The 17319-nt window shown below is 53.9% G+C and overlaps 3 protein-coding genes across 3 annotated transcripts; 2 read left to right on the plus strand and 1 right to left on the minus strand.

Annotated features, from left to right (window-relative positions):
- Positions 1-6618: 6618 nt before the first annotated feature.
- Positions 6619-8315, minus strand: ANK1-3 (Ankyrin-1; the record flags this gene model as incomplete). The annotated part of the gene is made up of 2 exons (XM_032032342.1): positions 6619-7828; positions 7891-8315. The coding sequence occupies 2 exons, from the start codon at positions 8313-8315 to the stop codon at positions 6619-6621; spliced, it is 1635 nt and encodes a 544-aa protein (XP_031888425.1).
- A 1411-nt stretch (positions 8316-9726) lies between these two features.
- On the plus strand, positions 9727-10283 carry CGGC5_v000544 (uncharacterized protein; the record flags this gene model as incomplete). Its single annotated transcript, XM_032032341.1, has 2 exons — positions 9727-9865; positions 10030-10283. The coding sequence occupies 2 exons, from the start codon at positions 9727-9729 to the stop codon at positions 10281-10283; spliced, it is 393 nt and encodes a 130-aa protein (XP_031888424.1).
- A 4238-nt stretch (positions 10284-14521) lies between these two features.
- Positions 14522-16781, plus strand: ATG22 (Autophagy-related protein 22; the record flags this gene model as incomplete). The annotated part of the gene is made up of 4 exons (XM_032032340.1): positions 14522-14813; positions 14876-14881; positions 15010-15787; positions 15881-16781. The coding sequence occupies 4 exons, from the start codon at positions 14522-14524 to the stop codon at positions 16779-16781; spliced, it is 1977 nt and encodes a 658-aa protein (XP_031888423.1).
- Positions 16782-17319: the final 538 nt, after the last annotated feature.

A 17319-nucleotide genomic window follows, 5' to 3' on the forward strand; every position in this document is an offset into this window, starting at 1 on the left:
TAATAGAGAGGGTGTGACAGTGTGTTGGAAGGCGAGGTGCCTTGGGTGCGGCGCAGAGGTGCGTAGGTAAAGGTAGGTACCAGGTAGGAACGGGCAGCACTGGACGGTGCCGCGGGACGGGCAATCAGCGACAGCCTCCCCAGCAGAAGCGGCAGGAAACCGACAGCGACGGCGACGGCGACACACGGTGGAGAGGCTGGCAGACAGCGGCTGCGAACTGGTGCGGGTGGGAACCTAAGGATGGGCTAGAAGGTCACCCGCTGACGGAAGGTGCCTTAGGTAAGGCAGGCACACGCAGGTGGTGGTGATAGTGGTGGTGGTGGTGGGGGGAAGAAGGGACGGGGGCGAGGGCGAGGCACAGAGGAAGGTGCCCCACCAGGCAGTCCACAATCGACGGTGTCAGTGGAGGGAAGGTGGAGGCCGGTGGAAGGAATCGAAGGGTTGCAACGCACAGAAGGAGGCTAGTTCGTCCGCGAGTGCAGGGCTAGACAGGTCAGACAGGCCAGACATGGGGTTTCTGACCAGGGGGGCGGCATGGAGAGTCCTTTTTACGGCGTGTGCTTTTCCAGGTGAGTATCTGCTCCCCTTCTACGGATGGCCTACTAACTAGGTACAGAAACAGCATACGAGTACTTGTCCCGGCCGTCGTCATGAGAGCAAACAGGAAGAGGGGCAGGAGGTTGGATACACTACCTACCTACGAATACAGATCTCTCCGCAGAGCTGGTGGCTGGTGGTATCGAAAGCTTACTTCTCGTCGACGTACTACGGTGAGTGCTGGCCATCTTGACATGGCAAGGCATGCGTGCCGCCAAGGCGCATACGTACATACAGCATACCTGCGAATACAAACATTGATCAGAATTACCTTCTGTTCCTAACCCGAGCGTTCGCCGGTCGGAACAGCACGCCGTACCAGCCAGGCCAGCTGCAAAGCCCAGGACACTGGGGTGCCTGGCAGCAGCTCGGGGGAGAGGTGAGGGAGGGACCAGCACATCATCACCTGGGTACGAATACTCATTGGCCAGCCAGCCGAGGGCGACAGCAAGGGACCGACTACACTAACATTTAACCGATAGCGACTTCGTTGGAGAACCAGCACCGCATCAAAGGAAAGGTATCTATACCATTGTTGGAGTGTCAGACGACGTTGTTTCTGACTGACTTCAGCCCCAGGTGACTCAACTGTACCCGTCCTCCGGGAACTGCGACCTCTTCTTCCGCCCAGCTAAGACAGGCTACCTACGGACAAGAGTCCCAACGGGTCGCCCGCCATGTTATCTCCTCGTGGCCTGACCGACGGTGATCACGCCCTGTTGGAACAATGTTCTGCACGACACCGCCCGCGCCAGCGACGCATCATCCTCAAGCCCACGCCTACGCGGCCTGGCCAGCCAGCGGCTGAAGAGACCGAGAGACAAGCTTCCATCTATGTTCCATCACCAACCAGCGCCATCTAGCTCCCGTCTTGTGCACACCTCAAGTCCGAGTGGAAACTCACACCGAGCGTCGAGGGACGAAAGACAACCTGCTGCTGATAGCTCCAGATGTACCGCTGGTGTGGTTCTCGCCCACCTTCCTGCTTACCAACACCCAGGCACGGAGCACTTACCAGCCTGACATGCGAGCACCCTGCCACCCTCTTTCTTCCTCCGCATTTTTACCCACTCAACGCAGTCACCACCGACCAGGTGTGCATCAGTCCCTGTCGGCTCGTCGAAACCCTGGCAGCGAGCGCCAGCAGCATCGTCTTTGGTCTCTGCAATCCATCCACCAGCACGCAATACGTATCCCGCGCTGTTAGGACAGGTCCTACGCTGCCTATCTCCGGTCTACGCAAGTGGCCCCAACTGTGAGACGAGGGACCTCTCTCATCCGCGCCTGCAATTGATACCGAGAAACTACTCCAGATGTCCGTCTCTGCGACCGACCACAACCGCAGGAAATACAGCGGCCCCGTCTTTGGGGTCGGCTACCATTCGCCGCCTCCGTCTCCGACACGACGGACCGTTCAAGCGTTACCTCTGACTGGCTGGGCAACACAGCTACAGCCCATCGTCCATGGATGTCTCTTGTGTTGCCTCTGAGTCTGTCTCGCCTCGCCTCGCCTCGCCTAAGCTTGTCAAATCCCCCTCCACACCCTCGCACTCACTTCCATCCATGCCGTGGCTCATGGGAGCCCGACACCAACATACCCTCTGCTACTTAGCCGGAAGGAAGCTTGCTCTTATTAACCCCATTCAACCTACTTCCATCCATTGACGCTGGCTGATCTGCGTCTATCACTGTCTTTTCTTTGACTTTTTATGTCAACGGGCAGGTCACGGCCATGACCCCTAAGGCCTGACTACGGACGACTGTCCACCCTTCACTCTTCGCTATGACCTCTCCTAGGACCAGCAGTCCTTTGCTGCGTACGGCACAGCAACCCGCCGAAGCACGAAGCACCTCCTACGCTACGTGGGGGCCAGAAACGGTCGGCAAGCCTACTACAAAGAGAATTATCGAAAACAAACGGCCCTGGATCAACTAGAGGGACGCCATCCCGGCCTCTCTCTGGGTCGTGGGGTCATACTTGGAACTCTGCTGAACTCACCATCCAAACCCCAAAACACCGTCTATCAAGGATAACCGCGCTAATACGGCCATCGTTGTTGGTCAATCCGACTGCCATGCTGCTTCGACTTTATCTCTCGCCTTCCGATGTTGGCTTTTCACTTCGTACCCGCTGAATCTGCTACGCAGACACGCAGAGCGTAGAGTAAGGTGTCAGCTAGCCCTCTCTGTTGGAGCCAGCCCGCCCGCCTTGCACACGCCCGACTACTCAATCGGGCACGATGGCGTTCCCCTCGCTCTTCTATTTGGTGGGAAAAAACACCCGGTGGCTTTCACAACCCGTAGCATGCACGCTATCACCAACCGACAGGTCAAGCCTAACATTCTAGCTGCCGACGTCCACTCCGGACTTCTCTCCACACCCCGGACAAAAAAGCGAACGCCCTGAGTCGTTGGTGTTGCAGGCCCCGATGTAAACGACGATCGATGAGACAGACATCGTCCAGGACGGGCACTCTGCGACTGCCGCTCGACACAAAAAGCGGCCACTGTGTGCTTGGCCAGCTAACCCCGATTCCACCGTTCTTTCGGTCGGGCTCCTATCCTTCTCTTTGCCCGTTACCCTTCGTGTGGGTTGCCGCCGCAGGCCGTGCGCCTGGCAACAGGGCATGGCATGGCATGGAATGGCACGCAGTGGCTTCTCGTTCTCACAGACGGAGACCCCTCTCAATGTGCAGTATTTCAGGGTTGCGAGTTGCAAAGTCGACGCAACGTAACGCAACCAAACCCGCCTTACCTGAAGATAGCAGATTCACTGCAACAACCGACGGCCGGCTCACACCAATGAGCTTCAGTTATTCCAAAACCAAACCCCCATCCCGGGGTGGTCAACCTGTCAGGTCAGGCCAGACCACACGACCCCCAGCCGTCCACTGGCTCTCCGCCCGGTTGGATCCCTTGGTGCGGTGCGGCCACCGCCAACGACATGTTGCATCGAGGTTGGCACGAAGAGACAAACTGCTCAACGCTACTGGTTCGATTTCGTCTCCAACTGCCCAAAGGCAACGCCGCTGTGACCCTCATCCACGCTGCTGGTCCCGAGCCCATTCGTTGAATTCACCTCCCGCACTTATTCGGCCCATCTTAAGGCATCCCTCCCGTCTTTTCCCATCTTTCGACACGCCGACTGCTTTTCATAACCCTCCAACAGTGGAGAGAGACGCCGTCGATCTGTTGATGCTCGCCTCCCCATGTCCTGGCATGTCCCTCCCACCAGGCCTGGGGAACGCTATTGTTGCCGGCTAGCATCCATGCGGGGGATATCCGCTCGCGAGCGCTCTCACGTTGCGAGCCCATTTCATCCCTACCAATCATTGGTGCTCTTCTCGGTGCCTCTTGGTCGCATCCATGTCCGATCGAAACGGATTCATCATGGCTTGTACCCAGTAACTCTGTGGCAGACCGTCAGCTCCTCAACAACTCCGCGGCCAGACAAGTATCATCCATGGCCAAGCAATTTTTTGACCAATGCCCCGCGTCATTCTTACCGTTGGCGGCGGACAAACAAGGCAGATTTTACCGCAGGAGTCAATAAGAATAGACAGCCTTCGGGAAACGAGGACCGAGAGACAAACAGCCACCTTCCTCCGCCGTTCGGGCTATTCTCAGTGTGCCTCGCTCATGGCGCACCTTGGCTCCAAGCCAAACCTCCATACCCGCTCGACCAGTGTGCCCCAATCCAGCGACCGACAGTGGGCGCACCGCCTGGATCACCCGCACTCCTTCAACACACAACCTGCAGCATGCCCACGCCTGCTGGTAGGTTGGCGCCCTCCACGCGCCTCCCTTGCCGGCCCGATTCCTACGAACTTCTGGAAGAAACGAACGTCATGCCATGCACCCTTCGGTGCAGTCTTCTCCACTGCCGCTCTTGAGACACTGCGCCATGACGAAATGCCTCCAGGCCGACTGCCCCCTCCGTCTTACAAACGTCCTTGGGATTGCCGAGTGAACTCAGACAGCCCTACACTTTACCGTCGCGAAGGGAGCAGGCACCGGGTTCTGGAGGGTGCATCCTCTCGGGGGGGGCAGAGGTATTGGCCGGTTTCCGTCCTTCCAGCACCGGGGACGCTGCCCACCTTAGTTCGGACGGATCTGTGGTGGAGGGTGGAGGGATGCCGCTCCGGCGTCGCCGGCAGTCGGAACCGCTCTACAATTGCACACCCATTACTACTACTCTGCAGCAACCCGCAGTAGTTGAATGTCCGCCATCGAAGCTAATGCATTCCAGTGCATCGTGCGATGTTTTTGAATTTGATATATCGGCAGGTGGTTTTTTGTTTTACTGAATCGACCGAGTTTTGTTTGCGGTTTCCCCTCCATAACTGAGCAACATGGAACGCACTTGGCCTCGAATCTTAACTTTGCCGGTTCGAATGGGCCAGAAATAGTACAGGTGCGATTCGGGGTAAGAAACAATCGCTCATAAACCAGTGAGCGGTCAACTGGCAGTTTTCCAAGAAAGATACAGCCCGGTAAATGCGTTGCTAGTGTGCTCTAGGCTCAGCAAGCGATTCATGTCGCTGCATATGTCACCGGGAGTTTCTCGGGGTTGTTGATGGCTCAGATGGAGTTGTCAAAGTCTAGTGGATCCCATGAAAGACTCCCCCACAGCCAGGTTTTTTGAATTGTAAACCTACAGCCCCATTGACTAAGAGACGTAGTTCAAGCGCAACTAAGCTGAGAATGGTGACCTAAAGACGAAGTTCTGGCAATGCGATGAGTACAACCACGTACTTGCTTGGGATGATTATTGGTTGTGATGCAGGAGATATTGTTAACAGCAGTGAGGGAGGTGCTCAAGACAGCCGGGCTGCCCGAGGAAGAGGAAAACGACGAAGACGACGGCCACAACTGTAACGATAGAGACCGTCTAATCATATCACACTCAATCATAGAACAGTATTCATCGTGGGTCCAGGTGAGAAGAGGTATTTGAGAAGCAGCAGGACCGGGACAGAGGCAGCAAGACTTATCATAGATAGTGACGGGGATTACTATGAGAATTTCGTACGATGAGGACCCTAAGGGCAAGGATACTCTTCACATAGAGGGAAATATAGATAAGTGAGAATCCGTAATTTCAGCAGTTTGCTAGCTATATGCCTAAATTGTGCTGCATACTGGCGCAAATCAGTTGTGACGTCTCGTGGAAGGAGCAACTGCGGTACTATAACGTCAAAGTCGCGACACAGGCCCGCTGGAGTAAGTGCTCCTTCCCTCATAGTCAACCTCACCTTCCAGATTCCGCAACAATGGGTGCGACCACCGTCGCAAGATAGCCAGCCTAGCGGCGGATTGTGTGTCTGGTTTCGGCACAGCTCGAGGATTCGAGTTCTTAGGTGGCTCTACATATCTCCGGTAGCCGCCCATTGTTTTATTTTTTCTTGTCTGTTTTTGTTATTCCGAATAACGGCAAGTTCTCAGCATATGTATATACAGATACTCTTCCTCTTTCCCTCTCATGTTAGGGTAATCCAGTATGAAGACCATGCTCGTTGGGACTACTGGCGTTGACCCTGTTCTAATGTCTGCGGTAAGGTAGTATTCTGACCTTCCCCGTCGCAGTTTTGCGAAACCTACAACTGCACAATTATCCGATAGGCCCGCGTCTTTACTCGGAAACCCGCATTCGAAAGCACTCAAGACTAAAGAGTAGACGATTAGTTGGTTGTCAAAAGTCGACATACAAAGGTTGAACCTATCTATGGACACGTATATTCAGGTCAACCGAAGCTTTTGTCAGCACGTCTTATGAGGCATCTGTGGTGATGCCGACGCTCACTTCACACAGTTATGAGATCTGCGGCAATCCATATTTATGAATGATCGCCATTTACATCATGGCACGACTTTCGTACCAATGACAATTTAAAGCAGATGTTTGCTCGACCGTAGAGAGTATTTAGCCAATAAAAGCTGGTATCAGACAAGCTGCATCTGCTATATTGATCCTTCGAGATAACCTGCCTGTTTACACTAGCAGGCTTGTTGATGAAACGACTAGTACGTCTGCTCGTCCACGAAGGTCTCGATGACCTCGGCAACCTTGCTATGCCCGTGTGCTCTGGCAACCTCTGCTGCCGTCCCGCTGGCCTTGAACGGGACCCTTACGTTTTTTGATGTGATACTCTTGTTGACCCCCAGCTCTAACAACCACCTCACCACTTCCATGTGGCCCCTTGCAGCTGCGTAGTGGAGTGCTGTGAAGTCCGCGGCTGCCCTTTTGGACGGCCCATACCCACAACCGAGCAAGAAGCTGGCGCATGTGATATGTCCGCCATAGCAGGCCCATAGGAAGGCGTTGGTCTCTTGGGGCGTTTTGTAGAATTTCTGGGCGCCGCGATCGAGTAGCAGGCGCATCATTGGCAACGAGCCCCCTCGAGCGGCAAACATGAGGGGTGAACCGCCATGTACCGTCTTCTCGTTGGGGTTTGCCCCGAGATCGAGCAATAGACGGGTCATGGGCAGATCGTCCGAGGTTATGCTGACGTGCAGTGGCGTACTCTTGTCGTTGGTCTTGGCGTTCATATCAGCAGACTTGGAAGCGAGCAGCCTTACAAAGTCCGGTCGCTTCTCCTTGACGGCAAGGTGAACCAGCGTTCTTCCTCTCTCGTCCGTCGGCGTCGGGCTGGCGCCGTGACCTACCAAGGCCCGCATGATATCTATGTCAACCGTGCCCTTCTTGCCATCCTTGCCCAGAGGGTGCCAGGCTAGTTTGAGCGGTGTTCGGCTTTTAAGGTCCAGCAGGCCCGTGTCAGCTCCTCTGTCCAGTAAGTAGTGAACGACGGGGCTTGTTGAGTGTAAGACCGCGAGGTGCAACGGGCTGAACCCATCGTTGTTCAGGCTCTTCCAACTAGCGCCCCGTAACAGCAATGCCATGGCTGTTTCTATCCGTCCAGCTTTCAGAGCCGCATGTAGGGGAGTATCGCGGACGTTGTTCGAAACGTGAACATCAGCGCTGAGGGTGAGAAGTCTTTCGAGAATAGGCAAGGAGCCCTTGCGAGCGGCAATATGAACTGCGCGGTCTCCGCCTTCCAGGGCCACGTTGATGTCGCCATTTCGGGCCAACACGCTTTCAACACTGTCGAGCTGGCCGCCTTTGACGGCTTTCAGCAGATCCTCCGCGTAACCTGGATCGATCTCTCCGGATCTCATCGGAGTTGACGGTGGAATATTCCCCAACATCGATTTCACGTCCAGTGTCTGGCCCCTAATGTGATGTTAGATGAGTGGCACGTTGCAGACTCAAACTCGTCTCTCGAAAGCACTCACGCATTGTACAAGCCGACAAAAGAGTTCATCATTAATCTCTGATTCCTGAGGCTCTCAAGTAGGTCCTTAAAATTTCCTTCATTGAGCACCCAATAAATTCCAAGCCGCGTTTTTGCGATAATGTTGTCGTCTGCGTTGACGCTGAGTTTTCTGAGCTTCTTCTCCAAGAGTTTCAGCGTCGATTTGATGCCCTCCATAGTATCCCTGAAACTCTTCATCAGCAAAGCTTTAGTGCCATTCGCACGATGCTGCATATTCGGATCCTTGTCAATGAGCGCCTGTAAAGTTACGCAGAGCAGCTCGGTCAAGTTGCGCTCGTACTTGAGCTGGGTGACATCCTGCCCCGCATTGGCGAACGTCTCAAGCAAGTCCTTCGTGATCCTGCAGAGTTCAAATACCGAAGTGACTGTGCCTAAGATCTCCATGCTGATGAGAGACAAGAAGGTGTAGTTTGGCAGGTTTCCGAGATGGGGTCGACTTGGCGATGCGGTCGTTCCGGCGTTGATATACGGCGATCTCTCCTTTCACCCCTCATTCTGCCTGCTGTATCGTGGCCAATGGAAGGTTGCATGTCCCAAGCTGACATGCGCGCGCCGGGGCGACCATCAGAAATACGGGCTATGTGATCCCATTCGTTGGTCTTGGCTGACGGGATAGCTTGAGTGGAACGTCACTCTCGGTGCTTACTCGACGCCTGTTGCTCGACGCCTCTTAATGCTGTAGCTGGTTCGCCATTGCTGGACAACCCAGCGAGTGGGTGAGTTGGCCGAATGAGACCGACCACACGGGGAAGTCAAGCTGGTGCTGAGTTCTATTAACGTGTGAAAGTTGGAAAGACATCGCACATAGTGTTGTTGGAGACATAGGATGCGAAAGTCGAATTGTGGGATGCCTCATATGACGACATTGCTCTGCAGAAAACAGGCGGTATCCCTGCTTTCCTTCAAGGTTGATCATCAGACCTCTTTCCCGAGCGTAAAGTTCGCCAAGGATGGGAAGTGCGAACGGGCTCATGATGAGTTCGAGGGTAGAGCTTTCCATAGAGTTCGAATCACCGCTTGCTTGCTGGCGTCGAGATAAGGTGGCAGCAGCAGCATCCTTCGCGAAGGTACTAGCTTGCGTCTGTGCTTTACACAATACCGAAGGGCTGGGCAAGACACGTTCGATGCGGGATGGTCTCCGGAGCTCTCACGAAATTCAGGTACGTAAACCAGGGTTTATCAGGGCAGGGGCCGGCTGTCATTCGCTGAGCTGCCATCTGAACCGTTGGTCGGTGTCTGTGTGGTGCTCAGCACATGTGCAAGTACTGTCCCGCCGCGGGACGCGGCCAGTGAGTGTGCGTGCGTGCCATGCATGGCTGAAGGCTGATGTGCCCGATGGAAAGGATGAAGAAGGGACAGAAACATGGAAACGGTGCCTCCCACTCGCAAAGTGCCAGGGGCCAAGACGCTAAGACATCCCGCAGTCATCTGCAGGCGTGCGCCGCCTCGAGATAACCTTAGCTTGGGGGTCTGGAGTCACTGATAGTAGTAGGTGATCCGATGTAGGTACTTTGTACTCTTTCTCTCAGTCTGTCTCTATCTTATGATGTGACGACGAGCTGCCAGGAACCGATGCCTTATCTATATATAATATTACTGACGTACCTGTTTTCCTCCTGTCCCCTGGTCCAAAGCCTGTGATCCTGCAGAATAAAATATCGAGCCGTCGCTCCAACTTTCTTTTTTAGTCAAGATTTCTTCATCCCAAGCATCGCAGACTCACCTGCCAAGACCAAGTACCCCCGAAAGACAACTATCACACCACATTTATCGCTCTACAACAAACCCATTCACAATGACGGCCGAAGTATCCCACGGACGCGGCGGAGCTGGAAACATCAACCCCGACGACACCCAGTACGTCGATGGCGAAGTCGTGAGGACCGGTCCTGAGGGTTCCCAGGGCCACGGAGCCTACAGCGCAGGCAGAGGAGGTACATAAGACATCCGTTTTCTTATCAGCGTCACCCCCAGCCCCCTGCGGCATCGGCGCGATGAGCTCACGAAGCCGACCCTCACCCCACCGCCTTTGTAATTGCGTCGCAAAGTCGCCCTCTTGAGAAACGCCGCTCATCGACTGACTGTATGCAAATCACAGGTGCCGGCAACATTGGCGACGCAGGCTCTGCGCCCGCCCCACGCTCCGACAAGGACCTCGTCCCCGAGGAGGCCTACCGCCCCTCGACCGAGAACCAGGACTACCATGGCGGCCGCGGCGGCGCTGGCAACGCGCACAAGTCGATCGACCACGAGAAGAAGGCCGCCGCCCAGGCCCGCGCCGACGGCACTGCTGGCGTCAGCGTCGCCGACAAGCTCAAGGCCAAGATCCTTGCTCCTTTCCACAAGAAGTAAAATTTTCTGGCATGGCGTGAGCGGGTGCAGATTGGAAATGATGCGAAAAGAATGCATGGCTGACAGAATGATGTGGATGTTTAATGTGGTGGCGGGATGCCTGGATTGGCACCAGACTGTTGTTGTGTGCTGTGCGTATGGGTGGCTTTTGGTTGGAAGTTGTTAACATACCTACCCTTCACGATATCCCCATTTTCATAGATATGCTTCCTCTTGAGAACTTTGAATGATATCCTGCTGCTGGCTCAATTTACCGTGGCATCAAATTTCTCAATTGCGGGCTTTTGTAATGAGTCAATCAGCAAAATCCGGGTCAATGTCGCAAGTTCTGTTGCGAAAATCATGTTCAACATCAGCAACTAAAACAGTGACCAAGAAAGCGCGTACAATTTGTCCTCTAGATCTAATCAGCACATCTCCTTAATATCGCAAACATCCCCCCTTTCTTCATGAATCGAGTACGACAGTAGGGACAAACATGCGAGGAATGATAAAAGTCATATAGGCGGTGACGATGACGAAGATGAAGATAATAACAACGACGGCGACGATGAAGACGACGACAGTAATATACAGTGAATATCCTCAACAGATAGTCGCTCTAGCACAGGGGAAACACAGGACCTCTTCTGGTTTACCCAGTCTTTCTTGCTCTCTTTTGATCCGGATAAAAAAACACCATCCAAATACAACTTGTTTGTAGTGGGTGTTCGAGAAGAGAAAAACACGTCAAGATACCAGCAGCTGTATTAGCCTCGTCTCACAAGGTCACCGAGAACAGCCACAAAAGTTCAATTCAAGCAATGTAGAAATCCATAAGTCGTTTTGTGCACAGGGAATGTAGCTGCGCCAATAGAGGAATCAGGCGGGCTCAATTCAAAACACAACTGTGAACGGAGAGTTGCGGTATCTGGTGTATATCCGACTTGACGCTCTGCAGGGATATGCTTTGAACGAAAGAAGATACGGACAGAAGCAGCATCAGATGAACGAACTCTATCTGTGCTTTGTATGTGCTCTCGGTTAAGTCAACACCGCACAACATGCCAGACGCATAATGCGAAAAAAAAGGGCAAAAATAAAGACATCGACGAAGACAAGATTCGAACTTGCGCGGCCGAAGCCATTTGATTCCAACATTTATTCGAGTCAAACTCCTTGACCACTCGGACACTTCGCCATGTTTTTGATCCATCTTATTGTGAAATAATACCCTAGGGGTGGGTGGAATGTGGTGTTGTGCCATCCTTCGTATTCGTGTGTGGCGGCGGCGGCGCGCTTTGAGGTCCCCACGTATGTTGCCGTAACAAGCCGCATCTCAAACGTGTTAATTCAATGTAGAAGAGAGCTTTCAGATTCGTTTAAAAACATCCATGCGTTGCAATGTTCACAATTCGTTCAACTTTTGGATTTCCTGCGTGTATCCTGCAAATGCTGCACTGAGAGTTCCGATGATATCCGGGATGTGGGGAACATCGGCGCCGACGATATGGTCCGTGCACACCGATCCTGTCACAGGTCCGCAGAGCCGATTGATGACGTAATCCGGTCATGCTTAGCAGAGCGAGAGAATCGGACTTTGTCGGCGTCGTTGAAACTGTCAAGCTTGCAACTTCACGAGCGAACTAGAGTTTAGTCGATCCAACAGACCGGAAACTGTTGTTTTGGCACATGGCCAGCGCTCGTTATGTCGGCTTTGTCTCTGCGACAACATTATTGAACAGAGAAATGGAAGCTTCAGAGTTCAGACCTAACGTCGGCCCGTTTCATCTCATTGCGGAGAGGCACCAAGGTATTTCTGGGTCCTGGCGACGACAGACCCTTCCCCGGGTAACTTTAAAAGTTGAGGCGGTGAAGTCCGGAAAGTGGTCCCATCTTTGGCTTTGGGCGGACATGGAATTGTACGAAAAGGTCATGGCACAAATAAGCAGTATTTCGGATCTGACTGTAGTGTGACAGGCAAAACCATGTTCAAGCTGCGAGGGATTACAAAATAGTTTTCTTGGTTTGCGCGCGATTGGCGCTAAGTAGTCTTAACGCCAACCAGCTCGCAAGCCGGTGATCGTCCTTCAGGGTCCAACGGGAGTTGAAGTGTGGTGGGCAGCGAAGTCAAGAGGGCGCGCAGATCGCGAAGGCACTTGCAGAATGTCCACCCCCGCAAGCCCCAGTACGGTTCGGATCGTCACGAAACTTTGCCGCAGTGTTGCCAGAGCCTAGAGGGCAGGATGCAAGGCAGAGTTTAGATCGCATAGTTTTCGATGTAGTGAAATATGGTGCTGTGGGCATACCAACATCAGAGAATGTTAGAACAACAGCAAAGTCATACTGAGTCAGATAACTGTAGGTAGAGGTCCATCTCAATCAGCAGCGAAGCTAGCCCCTCCCAAGGCGGCAGCGGCTCTTTGCCAAGAGACGACTACTTGATCAGTTGCGATTTCGCCGCTCCTTGGTCATGCCAGAGCAGGTTTTTCTAATTGTGCAGGGCTTCTTGTTCATCATGAGAGGGTTTTCGATGCCTTCACAGCGGGTAAGCTACTATCTGATGCGTAGATACAACGAAAGATTTGCGGGATGAGAGAAAACGCTGTACGAGGGGAGATAAAAGTTTGGCCAATGTTCATCAGTTCGCCCTCTTGCGGTGAGGGTGGTGTCAATGGCAAAGTGCTAAACCAGGGTTGAGATGGATGGGAAAGTATGGTGCAGGTAGATGCAGGCGAGCGGCGGCCAATGCCCAATCCAAAATCGAGTGCAACGCATATCCATCGACGCACGCTGAGCTTGGAATATCGGACGAATGAGGCCCCCGGTTCGTCTCACGATGGCTGTCGGCACCGCGTACCTTCTGACGATGACTGGAGCTCATTGCCTCATAGCGCCGCATGCTTGAAGCGTGGCAGCGGCGCTAGAAACATGAAGGACACCATTCATCGGCGATGATGCATTGGAAAGCACAACAATATCTGCGGTCGCATGTCTAGGAGATTGGGCAAAGGCGTTTTCAATGCGACCAGGGGGCAGCTAGGTTCGGGGAAGGACGGCGTGATGGAAGGAAGGTGGAAAGGCGATGAATGGGACGGACAGTACAAGTAAGGTAAGGTAGAGACGGTTGTGGAGGTGGAAAGAAAGAGGTGGTGGCCTTGGCTCAAGCTTACTGCAGCACCTAGTTGGCTTGGGCTAATAACTTGCAACAACGCAAGCGTATTCGTACGGCAGGCCTGGAAAGTCGGAGAAGGCATGGAGAAGTCTGGTCGTCCACTCCGGGGAAGACCATGGATTGACATTGACGTTGTCACCTTGGAGCTGGCCTTTGCCTCACGCGGTGTGGTTCCTTCCTTTGGCCGCCATATAACCAACCGCGCCGGCCCACAGTCGGGTCTCTTCAACCTGCCCGACGACTCCTTGACCTACTTTTCCTCCGACCTTCTCTTTTCTTGCTTCTGTCTTTTTCCCTCCTTCTTCCAGGATTCGATCCAGATAACCATTGTCGCAGTCGCGGTGGCCTCATGTTGCTGTCCGCAAGGAATTCATTGCGTCGTCGTCACCCGCACCTTCGGTCTGTCACCTAACAGTCACCTGTCAGCTTCGTTGCACGATTCCTAAAGTCAACACCCTCCCATCTCCGGTTTTCCTCGAAACCAGTCCAGTCCACATGCCCTTTTCGGCAGGCTTCCTTTGCGAGACACCCCACTGAAGGCAAAGACAACGACAACATCCGACCTGCCGCCCGTCCTCGACTTCTATTGGAACATCTTCAGCAGCACTCGCTTCCCCCGACGGCAGCCTCCAGTCAGAACTTGGCCGGTGAGGTGCCGTGCAGCTACTGGAAATACGCCGAGTGGTCCGCCCACAGCAGCGAAGGCGCCCCCCTCAACACCTCTCAGCAGGACAGCAGTCCATCGGTCAAGCTCAAAGTGGTGGTGCCTAGCACTGTTGCGACGCCCCCAGTGCTAGGTACCTAGTCCAACCTGCATTCGCCAGCCCCAACCCCCAATCTATCCGCATTGCTCGCCGTGCATTCCGCTGTCTGCCCACCTTGGCAAGGTACCTGGCGCGGGAACCTGGAGATTTGGCTGTTCCTGGTTGCCTCTGCAGCCTAAACTCGGACGGAAGTTCAGCCCTGGAGGTTGCGTGCTGCGACCGGAGTGAGACAGCCCGCCAAGTCAGCTGCTCCATCCAGTAAAGTTAAGCCTAGCCGCCCGTGTCAGTGCTGTGCTGTGCTGCTTGATTGCTTGTCACCCATGGCTCCCAGGCATGAGGAACACGCTCGCCCGCCGCCTGCACCAAGGTTATGGTCGCGCCTCTCGACCTTGTCCAAACGCTCCTTTCGCTCCTTCACCTCCGACTTTGAGGCTGACGACGAACGTTCCGACAGCGACTCAGACTACGACAGGATGAGTCCTGGAAGCAGCAGTGATGGCTTCTTCCATGGCCAAGGCCGATATCAGGGTGAAGATACCCGTCCCACCAGCCAGAAGGAGCTAAACGGCTGGTACGCCTACGCCTTTGCTGCCGAAACCTATGTTATTTGTGGTAAGCAATAGCTATCTTCCCCGCCTTGCATCTGACCATGTTCACGAACTGACATTTCTCAGCCATCGGTATGTTCAACCAGCTCGTAATAACACTGTCGCTTCCCCGACGGAAGACACGGAAACATGTCTACATCAATGCGCCCCTCCAACACCTGACTCTGACGTTGCTGGTGCTGACAAGACCTGATTCACAGGCTCATTCATCCCGATTCTCCTCGAGACACTCGCTCGCGAAAATGGCGTCCTATTGTCGGACCGAACGACCCCTTGTGGCACGAGCGATTCCAAGAACAAGGCCGATGGACAATGTATCGTCTATGTGCTCGGGATGGAAATCAACACCGCGAGCTTCGCCATGTACACCTTCTCAATCAGCGTCTTGATCCAGGCTCTCCTGGTCGTGAGTATCAGCAGCGCTGCCGACCATGGCGACTCGAGGAAGAAGCTCTTGCTCACCTTCGCGTGGGTCGGTAGCTTCTCAGTTATGGCATACATCTTCGTCAACAAGAGCACATACATACTCGGCGCGTTGCTGGCCATCATTTCAAACGCATCTTTTGGCGCATCATTCGTACTTCTGAACTCATTCCTCCCTCTTCTCGTGCGATACCATCCCGAGGTTTTGGCGTCCGCGACGGTGCACACACCAGATCTCGGTAACTCGGACATGGAGTCGCAGCCTTTAAATGGCACTCCCATCGATGAAGATTCGGCTGTTGGCGATGTAGAAGACTCCACCACCGCATTGCTTGGAGAGAATGCTCATCATGGTCATCCTCTAGTAAGGAAAGCTACTCATGAGGAAATCACCTCGGTGGAGCTTCACCTTTCAACCCAGATATCTTCCAAGGGCATCGGAACCGGTTACATTGCCGGATTGTTTGTGCAATGCGTCGCTATTGTCATTCTGATTGCGATGCAGAACTCGACATGGTCGCAAAGGGTTGTGCTTTTTGTTGTTGGTGCCTGGTGGTATGTAACATCTCGTCTCTGTTGTCTTTATCGTCCGCATTGTTGGCCCTGATCATATGTTGTGTATAACCGGAGCTGACTTTCAACGAACAGGACAATATTTACTATTCCGGCCGCCATGTGGCTGCGCCCGAGACCGGGCCCACCAATGCCCATCGACTCCGGCTCGGGTAAGGGCGCTCGTGCTTGGTTGAGCTACACCAAGAACGCCTGGAGCTCTCTCTTCAGGACAGTTCAGCTTGCTCGACGCCTCAGGGACATCATGCTGTTCATCGTTGCCTGGTTCTTCCTCTCAGATGCCGTGGCAACGACGTCATCCACAGCGATTCTCTTCGCCAAGACCCAGCTTCACATGAAGCCTTGGGCATTGGGGATGATCAATGTTATATCCACTACGTTCGGGGTCATCGGAGCATTTAGTTGGGCCTTCATCTCGCGCAAGCTCAATCTCAAGCCCCACCAGACGATTTTGGTCTGCATCGGCCTCTTCGAGCTCATTCCGATTTACGGACTTCTCGGCTACATTCCGTTTGTGCGGAACTGGGGCGTGGGCGGACTGCAACAGCCTTGGGAGATGTATCCCTTGGCCGCGGTGTATGGGCTTGTGCTAGCAGGCGTGTCGAGCTTTTGCAGATCAGTCTACGGCGAGCTTATTCCTCCCGGTTCCGAAGCGGCTTTCTATGCTTTATACGCCATCACGGACAAGGGCTCGAGTGTGTTTGGGCCGGCGATCGTGGGAGCCATCATTGATGGATCAGGAGATATCCGACCAGCGTTCTGGTTTTTGGCGGCTCTGGTAGCAATTCCGGCGCCCCTCATCTGGAGCGTCAACGTGGAGAGAGGCAAGCGTGAGGGCGAAAGGCTTGCGGAGACGATCGAGGGGTTTGAGAGCCAGCACAGAGGAGTTGAAAGTGAGACTGAGAGCGAGGACCGGCCCATTCTCAGCGCATACGATGATGAAGAGGAAGATGAGCATGATCGGACCAGACGGTAGCATACGGGCGCATTGCATAGCACGGCGTTATGAGGGCTGCCAGCCATGTTCGTTATCCTTCATTCGGTTTCTGGCTTGCGGTTCAGAAAAGTGCATACGCCTAGGGTAGATATGATTCAACACAGCGTTTCATGACCTTTGATGGTGTCGCCTTGTCGTTGGCGGCGCTGTATTGTTTGCGCCCTCACAGCGAATCAAGTGTAAGAGAAATAATACCAGAAGGTGCATTGACTTTTGCCGGCGCATTCAGCGGAGAATTGTCAATGGCGGATGCCATGTTGCAATTGTATGTGCTTACGCGAGGCAGTGCTGCTAACTCCGAAGAGATCACGTGATGCGCCTTCAGAAAATCTCAGGTGGCTGTGATTACCTACTCGACGCGCCGTTCCTCGACCCGGATCGCCAGCTCCTGTCCTCGACCTGCGATTTTTCCAACTTTGCGCATCGTGGCCATCATTGGTCGTTGATACCTGGCCTGTATCATCTCCAGGCCTGCCAGAGCCATCGTACACTTGTCATAGTGTCTTCGCAAGCTCGA

This window comes from Colletotrichum fructicola, assembly GCF_000319635.2.
Source record: "Colletotrichum fructicola Nara gc5 chromosome Unknown KSG_Nara_v1_contig01, whole genome shotgun sequence".
In the NCBI taxonomy this organism is placed as follows: domain Eukaryota; kingdom Fungi; phylum Ascomycota; class Sordariomycetes; order Glomerellales; family Glomerellaceae; genus Colletotrichum; species Colletotrichum fructicola.